Consider the following 16102-nt stretch of genomic DNA (forward strand, 5'->3'; position numbering starts at 1 on the left):
GTCTTTAGCCTTAAGCAATTTTTTTTTGCAAAGGTAGCTCAAACTGCAGTATATTTTGTCAGCAAATAATATTTGGATACACAAGTTATACAACAATTGTAAAATACAAATTAAACGTTAAATTAAAATATATTATCGAATTATTTTAACTTTGACCTAGTTGGCCGCTGACCTTTCAAAGCGCAACCGGTGATATCAGCTGTAGTAGGCTACAGTGATGTTACCAAAAAGAGTCAAACTAAAAGCGGCACCAAGCGCAGGAGGGATAGAGAGATGGAGGAGGAATAAATTGTGTTACTATTAACTCTATACCACAACATTAGCGCGATTTTGTAAGGAAAGGTAATGCTTGGCGTAATGCTAACGTTAGCTTAGCTCAGCTGTTTGTTTACATTCAGTGCTGCTATTGCCCATCATCAACCGTGACTTGCTTGCATCATGGGAATAGGCGGTAAATAATGGATATAATATGGACACAAAAGACGATCAATATTGGATCTTTGTATGGATTTATAAATCTCCGAAAAGATGCACATTCCTGGATGAATTGATAAGCTCCTGTACGGGTTACGATGGCGCAGAGGACAGCTAATTTGGAACGGAACAACAGCTGTTTGCTTCCTCCTTTGTTTTCATGTTGTCTCATAAATATTTGAAAAAATCTGAACAGATTTCAATAGTGATGAAAACCAAGATGTCCCTTGAATGATCCTCAAAACTTCAACTAAAAAACTTAAACTTTTTTGCAGCAAGCTTGATATGGCCCCAAGCTTGATATGATGTTCCCAAGTGCAAGACAAATTCCCCTTGGGGCAATAAAGGTTTATCTCATCTCATATGTAGCTACAGGTTACCAGTAGATGGCAGGATCTGGTCGATGACGGGTTGCCACCAAATGACAAGTTCATTTCAAGATATCCAGTTTTCTGGCTAGCAGTGAAAGGAGAAGCCATGGCTATGAGTGATGGGACTTAGGGGAAGCATTTATAAAGAACACAACTGGTCCCAAAAGTGGCTCTTGAGGCACGCCATGGAGGGACAACACTCAGTAAAGGAGATGACATAGGCCCAATCACCATTCACCTAAACCCTATGTGTCAAATAGAATGACTAAGTGTGTCACAGGCTGCACTCAGTCAAGTTGTACCTGCATCAACAGTTGTTAAAAGGTTGTTGGTGACTGAATAATAAACAAACCCGTTCACATGACAGACCAGTCCTGCTTATGAAGGACCTGTAGCTGCCAACATAGAAGCAAAACCCTATTTTAGACAGAGTTCCCAGTTAGTTCCCACCACTAGTTATTTTCAATATTCACACATGCAGCTCAATTCTAGGCACATATACATATTCCAATCAGGAGATTAAATCACTTACATTACAAGCTGACACTCAGATGACACACACAGAACATTTTATTAAACCTTTAAAAAAACTGATTTATACAACATAACATCTTAAATGGCTTACAAAAGTTAATTTCAATGTAGTACTACTTTATATCTTTCCATGTTTAACCTCTGCCCTGCTAGATAGTTAAATGCATCATGATGAGGTAGGAAGGACATGTAACAAAGTTAAGCCCCACTTTATAGGTACCACTGTGCATATAGTGAACCAGACTCATTTTAAACTGACAGCTATTTTTCAGATACTACCATGCCCCAATTTGTCCATACTCTATAAGGAAATAAGTTACATAATGTGAGGTGCATCATGCATAAAGTGCATAAGCTGTAAATAAGAGTGAAACACGGCCCATAAAGCAAAACAGCTGAAGAATTTCACCTCTAAAGAAATTGAAACAAGTGCTCAAGATGTCTGAAAGTCACGCTCACCAATCAGAAGAAGTGGTGCTCCCGCAATGGTCTATAGCAACGTTGGACAGTTTAAGGAGTATTTGGGCTTTGAGATGACAGATGGTATACAAAAGAAAGTATTGTGTTTGGCCTGTGGTGGAACTGTGGCCACATCTCAAACCTATATCAGCACTGTAAACAGCAGCACATGCAGCTATATGGTAGGGCTGCCACTTTTTGGATACGTTTGCTGCAGTCTCATGCATATCAGGTGGTATATTCCAACGAATTACGGGTCATTTTAAATATGTTAGATTAGAAGAACTTTTGGAAAAAGTGACAGCCCTAGTATATGGTGAGTGGACAGCCAAAAACTCCGATTTACTGTGGGCTCCCACCAACAGCTTATCGTCTGCGGGTGCCCTTGATTGAGGAATATCAACGTTAGTAGGCTAACGCGTTAGCTAGCATTAGCATCATAGTGTTAGCGTTACCACCTCCGGTTTATGAGCTAGGAAAATTTTCATTGTTTTCAAACAATGAAAACAATAACTGTTACCTTTCAATATGAATTTTGTCATATTGCAATTTGGCCTGGGACACTTAAGCCCTGTGCATATTTTCTGGGAAAGCAGTTTCATTCATACTAAAAACAAAGGTCTGTGCCAGGTTTGCGGTACATGCATGCACATTTTGCCGATCCACACGACCGTGTAGTGTACCGTTAAGGAGTCTGTTGTGAGAAGAGGTCTACACATGTCAGCACAATGGAAGTTTATACCACACTGTAGCAACACATAAGAAAATAAATGACCCTTCAGAAAATGTATTCCTCAATTAGCCTAACAATATTGCTTTGTTTTACATTTCTTTTCTCGATATTCTTCTCTGCAAATGCCGCAAACTGAACATGTGTGGAGCAACTGATTTCATACAGTAGATGAGTAGTGGGCGTACACAAGCAAGCAGAGAGTAAGAAATGGCCTTTAGTTTTATAGTTGGATATTTTAATAATGTCAATAACGGATGAGGATGAAAAGGCGTGCATTACATGGTGGTTATCATTAAATTTGACCATGCATTAATAAATGAACGGCTTTAAATAGTACTTATAACACCTATTTACATTATTTGTTGTAAGTTTGGTCTGAGGCATTAAAATATGAATGATTTAAGACTTTGCTCGAGCACTGGGTCTGTGACAGAGGCCTGATGACTCTTTTACACAAACAGACAGAATGTTTCATTATATGACCACAACAAAATCATGACCAAAGATCCGTCTAAACATACCGTAGCTCCATGTTTAGCAGTGGTTGACACTAACGGTTTCCCGCTTGCCCGGGGCAACTGAAAATAATGTTTGGGCAAGTTGAGATTGCTTTTTGGTTGCCCGAACGGGCAAGTGGATTTTAGAGGGTTTGTCTGTAGTCTAGGCTATGTATTCATGTGTTTTACAGTCTGCAAAATATATTTTTTTCCCACTAACTCACACAAAATAGATCGGCTATATTCACAATTGAGCAGCTGCGCGCGGCAGCCAGCAGCATCACGGTCGCTCTTTCGCACTCGATCTCTCTATCGCTCTCTCTCACACACTACACACACACACACACACAGCCTGTGTGCGCGCAGTTTCGCTGTCTACGTTCCGAAAGCCGGCTCTATCCTACGGACCTGGTTCCGCTATATTCAAAACCCAGAAATCAATAACGTTTGAGCTTATCGATACCGCTATGGAGTCCAGTAGGCTAGGTCACATTATGTAATTTTAAATATCGAGTCGGGTCATCTTCATCTAATTAGGCCTACTTCAGCGTATTATTCCATCACTGGACCGCATCATGGACTGTAAAAGTGTTCTACCTTCGACTGTCTTGAAGAAACTCCTTCAACCCGCTCCGTCTCCCAAAAAAAAAAAAACTCTTGTCTGCTGAGCCGCTGCCGCTGCAGACGGGCTCGGCACCGTCTCATCATTCATTCAATGCAGCGGTGATCAACAAACGAGAGACTCCGTAGCAAGTCCCGCAGTTAAAAAATCGGATAGTTTTTAAATCCACATTAAAATCTGCAGGATAAGACCTAGTTAGCTAAAAAAAAATCGCTAACGGTTCAAATGTGATGTGTTCAGGTCGGCTAAGTAAAATTATTATTAGGCAAAGGTCAATAAAATGACATCATGATGTGTTCAAATGTAACATCAAGAAAATAAGAAATTTTAGTTTTTCGCGGGAAGCTTGAATAATAGCCTACAGTTTGGGTAAAAAACTTGTTTTCCCAGCAATATAAACTAAATAGTAGGCCTAAATATGGAATTATGACATGCTCATCTTATAAGCAATTAAAGCAATAATACCAGTTCTCTTTAAACAAAATAATAGAAAAGTATGAATAAAGATTTGGATTGTGGAGTCTTTATAATGGTATCAATATGAATAGAAATGAATGATCCCCCTCCCTACTTACAGTGTAACTGGACAATAGCTTTAACATGGTGGACTTTAATCATTTTATGGCACACGATCACTTTTTGGCACAATGTGACCGTTTTAAATAAGTAAAATAAGTTAAATTTTTCTGAGGAAGCTAACATTCAGCTTGACTCTGAGCTAGACTGAGTTTCCTGAGCCCCTGGGCAAGGTGCATGGCAAAAAGAGGCCCTTTCACGATGCTGCAGCAGGACCAAGCTCTTGGGTGTTGTGTGATGTCATGATACATAGGCTTATATGAATTGTTAATTTTATGTGGTCAGGATGAGACAAGTAAGCAGTGTTTGCATTTAAGAGATACGGTTCGCTAAAATGTATAATTTAATTAGCCAATACTGTATATATCATTGTTTAACAGTTTTTTTGTTTTTTTTGGGCAAGTGAACACAACATTCGGGCAAGTAAAACATTACCTGTACTTTCCCTATGGGCAAGTGCATTTGAAACCTTAGTGTCAACCCCTGTTTAGCATTATTACCTGCTGTAGAGCCTCACTTCTTGTACCATAGTCTGTGTGAATACTCTATTCTGATTGGCTGGAGAACATTCCATAGGTCACAGCCATAACTACTTTCTATATGACCAAGAACAGCTGGTACTCATCTTCATTACTATATAGTCAAAGTTTCATGGTTGCCTGAACTGTAAAAAACTTTACATTTAGTAAAACATTACTTTACCACACCAAATGAGTTGGGGCTCCTGCTGTGACCTGTATGAGTGACAGAAGGGTTCACAAGGGTTCTCAAGTCGGTCCCTCCTACGCATTCACACACTCATTCAAGTCTGTTAGGTTTCAGTGCTGAGAGTTAAGCGCTGACTTCAGAACTTGGCCATGGGCCCCCGGCAAACAGTAATAAAATACATTTAACTAGGGGTGTGACAGCTCACACAAGTTCTAGATTTTGTTTAAGCATCATTATGTATACTGATTTACTATAAATGGACTTTTACCAGGTTGTCTAAACTGGAGTCACACTGTTACAAGTTGAATTGATCAGAGTTAAGTTACGTAATTAAGCCGATATGCAAAGAGGGAAAGGCGAGCAAAGAGTGATCAACAGTGCAGGTAGGGACTGCTGAAGGAGAAAGTCATACTAAATGTCAGGGTTCAAATGTAGCTCCCAGCTGGGTGATGGCGCAGAGCCCTGGACATGAGGGATCCCACACACACTGACTTAAAGGGAATCCAGTTCAGCTTGACCTATACAGTCGTGAACATTAAAAAACAGCAGCACATATTGAAATGGCACAGGCTACATATAGAAACCCCTGTATGGTTCATTATATTGCATCATGTCACAGATATAGAAATACATCTCGGTGAAGTCCTACATCTCAATGTCCGAAGAGCTTATGAGACTTCAAAAAACGACCACAAATTCAGACAGCCTCCACGTTCACATCATGAGGCTATACTATGCCACGATGCAGCAAAGAATGCTATCAATCCAAGTTATTATTATTGTTAATATATGAGCTTTTTATCTTTACAAGATGGTGATAGTAGCAAGATTACTGAAACAGGGGATGAGAGATGTGAACCCTGGTATGCTGACATGGGACGTGGATTCTGATTGGCCTATTAACAACCTCAAAGACAATTGGAATTATGAGTTGTGCGCATGTCTGCATGCATTGCCACCAACGAAGACGGGGGGTGTGTGAGCGTATTGGCATTTTGTCAAAGTCCATGCACTGCTTTATCAATGACAAATTAATACCTCCAGGTCACATACACCCCTACATTCTTTCATTTGTCATGAATACATATTTTACTAAGAAAAGTCAAAATAACATCTGTTTTCCACTAAGATAAATGAGGACATGGCAAGGCTTTGGCTCAACTGAAGCTAGATTCTGTAAACAGCTGTAAAGGAACATTTTCAGTTGGCACTGACCAGCACGTCTGTATTCTCAGTATTATATCAGAGTTGTTGTTGTCTCTTATGTTCCTCCATTCCCAAAACACAACCAAACACGCTGACATGTCTTTACATAACAATAATGTCCAGTCAAGTGGAGAACATTTTGCTCACTCAAACATTCACACACACACACACACAACAACATAGTCACATGAACAACACTTTTCCTCTGGACTGTATATTTTGTCAGATGACATAAACCATAAGAAACTATTTGATAAAAGTAGCAAACACTCAGTGTAACAATTAGGTGTCCTCCTAGATTTCTTTCACTAACTGTGTTTAACTGTGCCTAAATAACTAATAAAATGCATTCATATGCTGCCTTATTAAAACAATGAAATCCATTCCCAATAAAGGTGTAATAAACAAACACACCACAGCACCCATTCCAGGCGTATGTCACTGGTCCAGCCCCCACATTTTCCCCAGGACATCAGGTCAGAGGTCATGCGCGAACGCGAACGCGAACGCACACTTCAGTATTATTCGCATAGATCAATGTTTGCCATTGTGTGGAATTTAAACGAGGACCTTCTTACTGTGAGGAAACTTTCTGCACATTCAATTTCCCGTTAGTGATTTTTAAACATATCACATTAATAGTCCTAGTCCTTTCAGAAAGAAAAAGTTGACAAATAATTGCTTAAGTTGACAAATAATTGCTTAAGTGATTAATTCATTTAATTTATAATAATTCAATAAGATTCATTCACAAGCTATGTTTTAAGTCAGGCTGGCACTTATATTACATAAAATACTTTTATGTGGCTGCGCAGTCAGTGAAACCGAGGTAAATATATCGTGTACTACTTGTTGCACTTTGAAGCGCTGCGAAAACAGCTGTTCTGGAAACTCACTACACTTTTTTGACAAAGTTGATTAACATGGTAAGGCAAATGGATCTACAGAACACTTAGATCCATGAGCCAACCAGATTGGAAAACCACTGGCAAGGATTAATATTGTCAATGTAAACAAAGCAGAAAAACAAAGGACTCTGCTATTAAGGTTCAGGCTGAAACAATGTGGATTAAAAGCAAAACACACACACAATGTATTATAACTAGACGCCAACACACGCTGTGCAGCAAGTTCATACTATGTCATGTTTGTCACATTGCCGCTAATAACACTTTCATACACGCATAAAATATCAACACACACTTGTAGCTCTACTGTGAACTAAGAAAGAGAGGAGTTTACAGGGTTTTTATCATTGGGATTGTGTGTGTGTGTGTGTGTAGTGTAATGTAGTGTACTGACTCTTATTCTTGCGCAGCAGGCCAGTGGGGATCCAAGGTTCGGATTGGACCATCCTGGGCGCTGTCTTGTCCTCCACGGCTGATGACGTGATCACCATGGAAATGCTTGGCGATTGTTCAATCCAGTGGGGAAATACTGTCAATACAAAGGCTTTGACAGGCGCGTGGAGCTTGGGGGGGCGGGGTTTAGGTATTTGTCATCAGATGTGGGTTGTTTCTTCTATTTACCAGAGTTTGATTCAACCGTTTACATCCAACTAAAATCAATGTATCTTGAAATGGTCAGGGAAACCGACCAACCAATCAAAAGGCACCTTCTTTCTCTGGCTTGTTTCTTCTTTTTTTTTTAGTTTAAAAAGAAATTTGTGACTGGTTTCTAAGGCAACCAACTGGTGTACAGGCAGCTTGTCTCTTTCTGAAGTAAAAATATAAAAGGATGAAATCTCTGTCTTCTGTGGAGTTACACTAAAAGATATATTTCTGTCATTTCTACATATATATTTCTCTGTGGGTCTTGGGGGAACGGGGGTTTAAATAGAATATTTGGTTAATCAGTTTAGCTTTTTTAGTTGTGTTGGTTTTTTGCAGTTTCGTGCATTCTTTCTGTGTGCATCGCTGGTGACTGATAGTTTAAGAAGTTAAAAGTAGGTCTTTCTTCTATTACAATATGTCAACAAGTGGTGAGAGCTTAATGTCCAATAGGAGAAAGGCATAGACTCCACTTGCTCCTGATAGGTTCACTTAGTCCAGGGCAGGTTGAACCAAAAGTACACTAATAGTTCTTCAGACATGGTAGTAGTAATCCGGCACAGGTGTATGTGTCCAATGCAGCCTTTACCCAGTAGAACAGTATATAGTATACAGCTAGTATTTCCAAGGTTAGCAAAACTCCAGGGTCAGTATGGTTCCAATATAGATCTCATATTATTCAGAAGAATAAAGATGTCCACTTTTTTTTGTTATCCTTCCAGACTTCCTGTATATACAAGTACTAAGCAGTAATGTCAAGTGTGTGCTAACCAGGCTCGCCCAGCATAGTGCCAGGTGGGCAGAGCGAGGTAAGAGAGTTACAAGGGGGTGGAGGGGGAGTTGGGTTTCCAGCTGCCTGCTTTTACCCCATCCCTTATGCTAAATATAGCTCCAATTACTGGCGCTTTGTGGGGGGACTGGTCCTTCACTGGACTGAGTAGGGCGGTGTGGAGTGATGCTATCACTCAGATTAATCCGGTGACACACACATAGGCCTCCGCTATCAATGTCACTGAGCCTGGACAGCCTTCACCCACCTACAGCACAAAGGGGGCCGGCCTCTGTCAGGGGGGAAAGGAGCCCGACAATAATGGACTCCCCCATACACTTACACAGGTAGTAGTCTCTGTGACAACAAGCAGTTGCACAAACACATGTAAACAAAGCAGTCCACTGCAACGTGTTAATTTCAAAGAGACGTGTAGTTCCAGAGAAAAGGTTCCTCTAGCTGGATATTATCCACACTCACGGGCCAATAGGACTGTTTGCAGGGACAAAGTGACGTACCATAACAAGCAGGTACACTGCACCTCGATTGCACGCCTCTTCGCCTTTGGGGGGGTACACAACGGGGGGGATGAAATCGGCAGCCAAAAGTTTACATCCAGTATCTTCAGTTAGATGCAAATTGTTTCCCTGCGCTATAGAAATACACAAGAGGCGCCGCTGACGGCCTGCATTGTACTCCCAAACTCCGAATACTGTCCTCTGTTTGTGAACACAACGATCCAGGAAGTAGTCAGCCTCCGAGGTAATCACACGAAAGTAGCACGACAAACGTCTCAACTCCAAACGAAGCAAAACTCCCCTCGAAGTTAGTAAACTATAGAAAGCAAATGATCCAGTGACGTTCCTGAGCTCGCGCTGCCTCTGGTCGCTCCTCGACGCGCCTTCTTCTTCCGCTCTTTTCTTTCTTTCTTTCTTTCTTTCTCACACACTTTCCGTCTTCCCTTCACTCGTCCTCCTCTCTCACAATTGCTGGGAGATTTTTTATTCCTTCAAGATGAAAACCTTCACAAGGGCGATTTGGACTCATGTTTGTCGCCCGTTTCCCCTTTCCCGTGCCTCTCCGTTAGTCGGGAATCTGTGCTGGTCTCCCACACGGCTCCCCCACCCTGCCATAGGGGCTGTACCATATGAGTGTGACGGGGGTCGGCGCTGCTCTGTCTGGCGCAGACTCACACTGTACTGGCTAAACCGGGACACATAAACACACAGGACGAAAACATGACATGACGAGGAATATTACATCAACCTCCGCTCAGAGCACGACTCATTTTATGGAACATTATCAACAAGCCAAATGAGTTAGCCTGGACATTAACCTTCTATTTGACCACAGTAGTCTGCTCCAAGCAGCTCCTCTCCTGTCTGTCCATTTATAGTAACAGCGGGATATATATACTGGAACTTTATATACGCGCATGCATAGACAACTTTTACTTAACCCTTATTACAATGATAAAGCTCTGACAAAAAGATTGTTTGATACATAGGCTACTTAAAAAACCCTTAGGCCTAATTTAAGGTCAATATTAGGTAGACCCTATTACAATTCTTAATTTATCTTTCTTAACAACTTTCTAAGAGCCTACCTGACTCTTCACGAATAACATTCTATAGTTCACTTTAGCCTACCAACAAATAGGTTTAGCCTTATTGTAAATTATGTCAAATATATAGGCCTTTTCTGATAACAACAAGGGCTAGGGGAAAGGAAAGGGTTAGAAAAAACAAGATGACAGAGGCCCACAGTGATAAATGCCATCAGGCAAATATGACAGACCTGCAAGGACTTATTATTGCTACCATGTTATCCAATATGGCTACATTTGTTCATTCAGTCTTTTAAAGTATTTCAACTTCTCTGTATTGGGTGGGGAGGGGGTGGTAAACGCAGCCTCTACCCTCACTCAGCAGGCAGGCACCTTCCACGGGCTCTGTTGCTACCCAACGCTGTGGCAGCTGCAACTCAATTGGCTTGGTAAAGTCCCACCCCTGGCTGTCATTGGCTAGTGGACGTGTCTGGGGGGAGGGGCTTTCGGCTTAGTTTCCCACTGTCTCTTCAAACGGCGCGAGGCAGGAATGACGCGGAAATAGTTTGAAGATGTCAGGTAGAAATGGAAAGAGGGAGAGAGGGGGAGGGGATAGAGCCGTTGGACGGGGGGAAAGAGCGGGTCAAAAGGCATCCATAAAAACATGCTCACTGAGGGACACCACAGCCGAGATATGTGTGACTTCTCACAACCCGAGCTAAAAGTTGTTACTGTTGCTATCCGGGCATTCCGGCTAAATCAGGCACAATGCTGCCTGGGAACAGCTCAGCACACACACAGTGTCATAAACCAGCTGACAGCTCCTTAAAGGAGAATTCACCCTCAAATAGAACGCACTCTGCACTGAGAAACGTGTCACTGGAGTTCCTTTGCCTTTTATTTGGTTTTAAATCTTTAACCTGTGCACATTAATCAGTCAGTAGCCTACTGTGTCACAACAAAGATAGCCTATGGGGAAAACTCAAGTTAAGCTCGCTTTCTGTATATAATAACCTACTGCAAAAAAAAATTATGGTTTCTCTAATTCACACCAGAGGAAGTTTGGGTACAGGAAAGAAACACAGTTAACATTCTACAAGATAGGCCTATTATTACAATAAAAAAGCTTGTTATAAATGATCTGAATTGGTATGTGCTTTAACCAGTCAATATTATTTTGTGATGTTGTAGGTGATACAGTAAATGGACTACAATACATTAATGTACTTAAAAGCCCCACAATGACAAGCTGCAGTTACAACACATGTGGTTCATATCATGTTGAGTGTCATTTGAAAATATTTAATTTGTTGTAAAATGTTGAATTAATTCAAAAGATTAGCCTTAGGAACAGTAGTTGTGGCATTCTGGGGTAAGGGTTATTAGTTTGTGTGGACCCTTTGAGCTTTCCTTGGTAATCTACTCAAGCTCCAGGCTTCACAAGCCATGGTTCAAAGCATTGCACTCCCACACACTGAAAACACAGCTGACCAGTCACAGCTAAAATAAGATAGCATGGCCTAATAACATGCTATAATTATAGAGCTGGCATGAAAATGATCTTTCTCAGAGATCAGTCATAAACAAGCAGGAAGTATAATTAGCAACATGAGCATAGCAATGCCTGCTAACGTGGTAATCACATGCAGGTTTATCACTACAGGTGATCGGCTTCAATAATGCCTAATGCCCGGCTCAGGGTGATTGGGTCTGTCTGTCTGGTCGGAGGGCATGTCGCAAAGGAGAATCGCCACACAAACAATTCCCTGATGAAGACAATAGATGTTGTCATGTCATCAGTGTCTCTTTTTGTCTGATTGTCACCCAAGGGCCACCAACATTTGTAGAAATGTTAAAATACAGTACTAGGACCCAAGAGTATTTACCAAAACAGTCCCTGGATCTGGAGGTCTTTCCATTCCACACCAGATGATGATTTGAAATTATTATCTTACAGAGAAAAAGATGACTTGCACCGTAAAGCAAACAAAGAAAGACAAACCTTTATTGATCCTTGCTGAGGAAATCCCGGTGTTACAGCAACACAAGAACAGTAATAAACAGATACAAGTGAAATAAATATTTAAAACTAAGTATATACAACGAAAATCAGAATAGAATAAAAAATGACCTATACGAATTACGAAGGCATTTAGAGACAAAATGAAGCAGTCAGCAGGTTAACAGTGAACAATGAGAAAGGTTTCTCAAAACACACAAGTAGAATATGGAGATGCAAGAGACAAGTTTCTTTAAATAAAAATGGTCTCCCCTCTTTCATATTCAAAATACAATCCAAAATACCCCCATTTCCCTGACAATCAGTCACAAGATGTAATGCCTTGATGCAACTGAAATTGATTTTGGATTGCATTGGGTTGTTTCTGTATTTTGTGAATGTGTTTTTACATTAAACATGTAAAAATACAGATACAGTGTTACATGTTTCTTATATGCTAAACATCCTTATCAATACTTATTCCCATTCAATGAAATGTGTAATTATCCCCACTTAACAAAAAAAGGTCATATGTATGTAGAGGATAGACTGCAGTTCATTTGAATATTGTGCAGAAAACTACAGAACCAGAGGCATTGCCCTTTACTGTACATGCACTTGCACTCACACAATAACTATCATCGTTTAAAGAAATAGATAATGCAGTGCTATTTTCGTTAACATACCAAAGGGAATGGGCAACGTCACTAGTAAATAAACTGGAAATATGTGGTTCAAGTGCCAAATAAAACTTGGAAAGCAACTATATTGATGTGTGACACAAAGCTATGTAAATCAAGGGCTCTGTGCAAACTTTTGCATTTGAAGCCAATTTGACACATTGTTTGAGCCAAAAGCAGCCAATTCACCTGTACTGCACAAATATTTTGATTTTATGACACGTTTATAACTGCATGGTCAGGCATGCAATCTGATACCGACACACAGGACGCAAAAAAAAGTGGCTGGGCATGCAGCAATACAAAAAGACAAGGAGACATCTTAACTCTACTCAGTTGACTTTCACTAGCCTACTGTTTTTATATGTATGTTTGTACTGAGGAGAAACATGGAGTTTACTGCATTTCTACTCCCATCATGTAATGCTACTACATAATTATCTCAGCACCACAAGTAAGAGTCAGATGAGCAACAGGTGAACAAGTGTGTTTGTGTGTGTGTGTGTGTGCTGGGGATGACAAGACATACAGTACAAACGCATACACATAAAAAGGCCCGCCTACACAAATGTTCTGTAGTTTCTCTGTTAGTTATAGGGTCCTTCAATACTTTATTATTATATAGAAAATATATTCCCATGGTGGAAGCGGTAGTTTAAAAACAATTTAACAGATTTTTAGGCAAATAAAACCTCATACACATTGCCTCAATGTTGTGTATAGAAACTTAATTTAATGTAGAAGAGTAGAACAGTTTCGCAACACAACAGACACTATTTCAAATAATGAACTTTCATTTTGATTAAAAAAGTAATTATTTTAATGACCAGTTTAAAACATAGAATTTAAATATGGATAGTAGGTCTATCATTTGAATATAGGCTTTAAAGCCTATATTATATGGACATCTGTAAATAGCAATAATAAATAGAAACATAATGAATAAGCACTTGTTTGAAACTCTTCTCATATTTATTATCTAAATATATTGTTCTGTGTTTTGTCAAAGGCTATTTACCTATTTGCTTCTCTCTTCTTTCGTTTCTTTCTTAGAGCCATTTAAAACTCATCCTGAGTCATACAGCATTGCTATATTGTTTCATTAAAGTTATTTTTTTAAATAAAAAAATATGTTTAATTGTTTTGCCCTTAGTGGTTGAAAATATCAAACGTTTCAATAGCTCTTTAATAAACCTAAAAAATTAAGGTGATACAGCATATTACATTGGCAGTAGGCTAAAGAAGCTTATTAAAATTGAACTTAAACAGGCTGTGGTTTTTCTGTTGTCTGCCGATATTCTTTCTCTTGTCTGTTGCTACTTCTAAAACGCATTGCAATCGCTATATTACTAAATATGTGAATAAACGTCAATGAGTTACTGACAAGCTTCCACTGAATCACGTTCTGCTGTACTAACGACCAGACAGCGGAGATTACAACAGCAGTGCGAGGAGGCAAGCAGACTCTGAGACTCACGTGCCTTGCAGCAAAATTCCACCCGGCAACTATACACTGTACCATGGCAACAGCCCTGCCATTGGTCCCCGGTGCTTTTCAAATGACCAATGGGATGGCCAGCCGCGGGTGATGCTTGTTGCTAGGTAAACATGATGCAGAGGAAAGATAGAGGAGCAGAATTACCATGCTGCTACTGCAGGGTGCTTTCAGCAAGGAGTGGAGGAGCACTTCACACTCGGAGATATACTTCTCACTTGGCGGTGCCAGAGAGACAAAAGCAAAACGAAGCAGGAATGACATAGGCAAAGAGGAATAAAATAGAAGACTGGGTTAAAGCCGGTGGGAATAGTGCTGCTAATGCTCTTGCCAATGTTCTACACACACAATTGCTATTAATGTAGGTCTACTTTAAGCTAGCCGGTAGGGAAAGTCGGCTTCCTAATCAAATGAACAACCCTTTTGCGATTACTTTATTCTAACAAAACTTATTGATAAGATTAACTGACTAAAACATTTAAAATATATTTCTTAAATTACCTCACTCCACTCTTAGGCTACTGAGAACAAATTAAATAATATAAATAAAATAAACTATGATTTAAATTAAAAAACAATAAACAATTGATCAAATTGTTTAAATAACTTGATGCAAAAGGACATAGTCCTTAGTGACTTAGCTGCTAACAGTTAGCAGCTTTGCTATTCAGTGAAAATAATGTACCAAAAGGCCAACCTCTGCCTCACTTTGGTCTGAGATCTGCCAGACTGTTGCAGCTCAGTGATAGGCCTGTATCACACTATGCAGTTTCACAGCACTGTAAATACACATTGCATTCCTCCTTCTGGATATCCTCAGTGATCAATGAAAAGAAGTGGTTGGTGATTCCAAATTCCAAATCAAAGAAGACAAGTGCATTTCAACATTGAGACCTTACAGCCACGTAGTGCACAATTCAGAGGAAACTGCTTCTTCTAAACTTTGAGAAAGAGGGCAATTCAACATTTCTCTCATTCATAGCTGACTTGGTAGATACCAGTCCTTACTCATGACAAACAACTTCCAAATGCCTGTCACAACCCCAGATGTATAATGTAATTAAGTACATCTACTCAAGCACCAAATACTGTAGTTCAATCCTGAGGCGCTTGCATTCGATTATCTAATTTATTCGCAGCATTACAGGCTACATCATACATTTCTAAAAGTTACAGTATAATATAATATACTTTTTAACCCTTACCCTCACTAGCAGATTAAAGTAATGGTGAAATTGGTAGCTACCCCTACCCAGGTTGGTTTTGAAGTGTTTTTTTTCCTCTTTTTTTAAAAGAGATGTATCAAATATTCTAACTAGTTCTGTAGTAAATGAATATACCCAAGAGTACATTACATAATGCCAACTTAAAATACTGCAACCATACAATTACGCTCTTGTTAAAGGTGGAGTCAGCGATTCTGGAGAACCATTTTTTCAAAATCAGTGAATATTTCCTCGCGATGCGATGTACAGGTAGTACTACTGTACGTGTGTGCGCTGAAAAAACAAACAAACATTGTTAATACACAGCCTAGGCTCTGTAAAAAGGCATGTTGCTAGCTACCGTGGGTCCCTTTGTTTTTATACCAATTAACAGAGTTGATATACAGTATAGCTGTATATTTTAGCAATAACACACTTTTTTTCAGTGCGCAGGTAGCAAATCGTAAAGAGATATTCACTGATTTTAACAAAGCGATTTTGAAAACAAGCATTCTCCAGAAACGCTGACTCCACCTTTAATGCATCAGTAATAACAAGCTTATGATATAATACAGACACTAAAGCAAGACATTGACAGGGGGCAATTCTGTCCACAAAAGGGAGGAGATTTACCTTTGGCGTGGCAAGTATATTTAGAATGTTAAAACACCTAAGCAA

General features: G+C 39.8%; 1 protein-coding gene across 2 annotated transcripts in view; it reads right to left on the reverse strand.

Annotated features, from left to right (window-relative positions):
- The window catches only part of dyrk1b (dual-specificity tyrosine-(Y)-phosphorylation regulated kinase 1B), a 61372-nt gene that overhangs the window by 24204 nt on the left and 21066 nt on the right, over positions 1-16102 (reverse strand). Inside the window, exon 1 of one of the 2 annotated variants that reach the window (XM_080039352.1) lies at positions 7483-9602. The exons of the other annotated variant lie outside the window; for it this stretch is intronic. Coding sequence (XP_079895478.1) covers positions 7483-7579 — 97 coding nt within the window. The 5' untranslated portion in view covers positions 7580-9602. Of the gene's footprint in view, positions 1-7482; positions 9603-16102 lie in introns of those variants that run through there. 2 annotated transcript variants of the gene reach the window in all.

This window comes from Ammodytes marinus, assembly GCF_949987685.1.
Source record: "Ammodytes marinus genome assembly, chromosome: 13".
Taxonomy (NCBI): domain Eukaryota; kingdom Metazoa; phylum Chordata; class Actinopteri; order Uranoscopiformes; family Ammodytidae; genus Ammodytes; species Ammodytes marinus.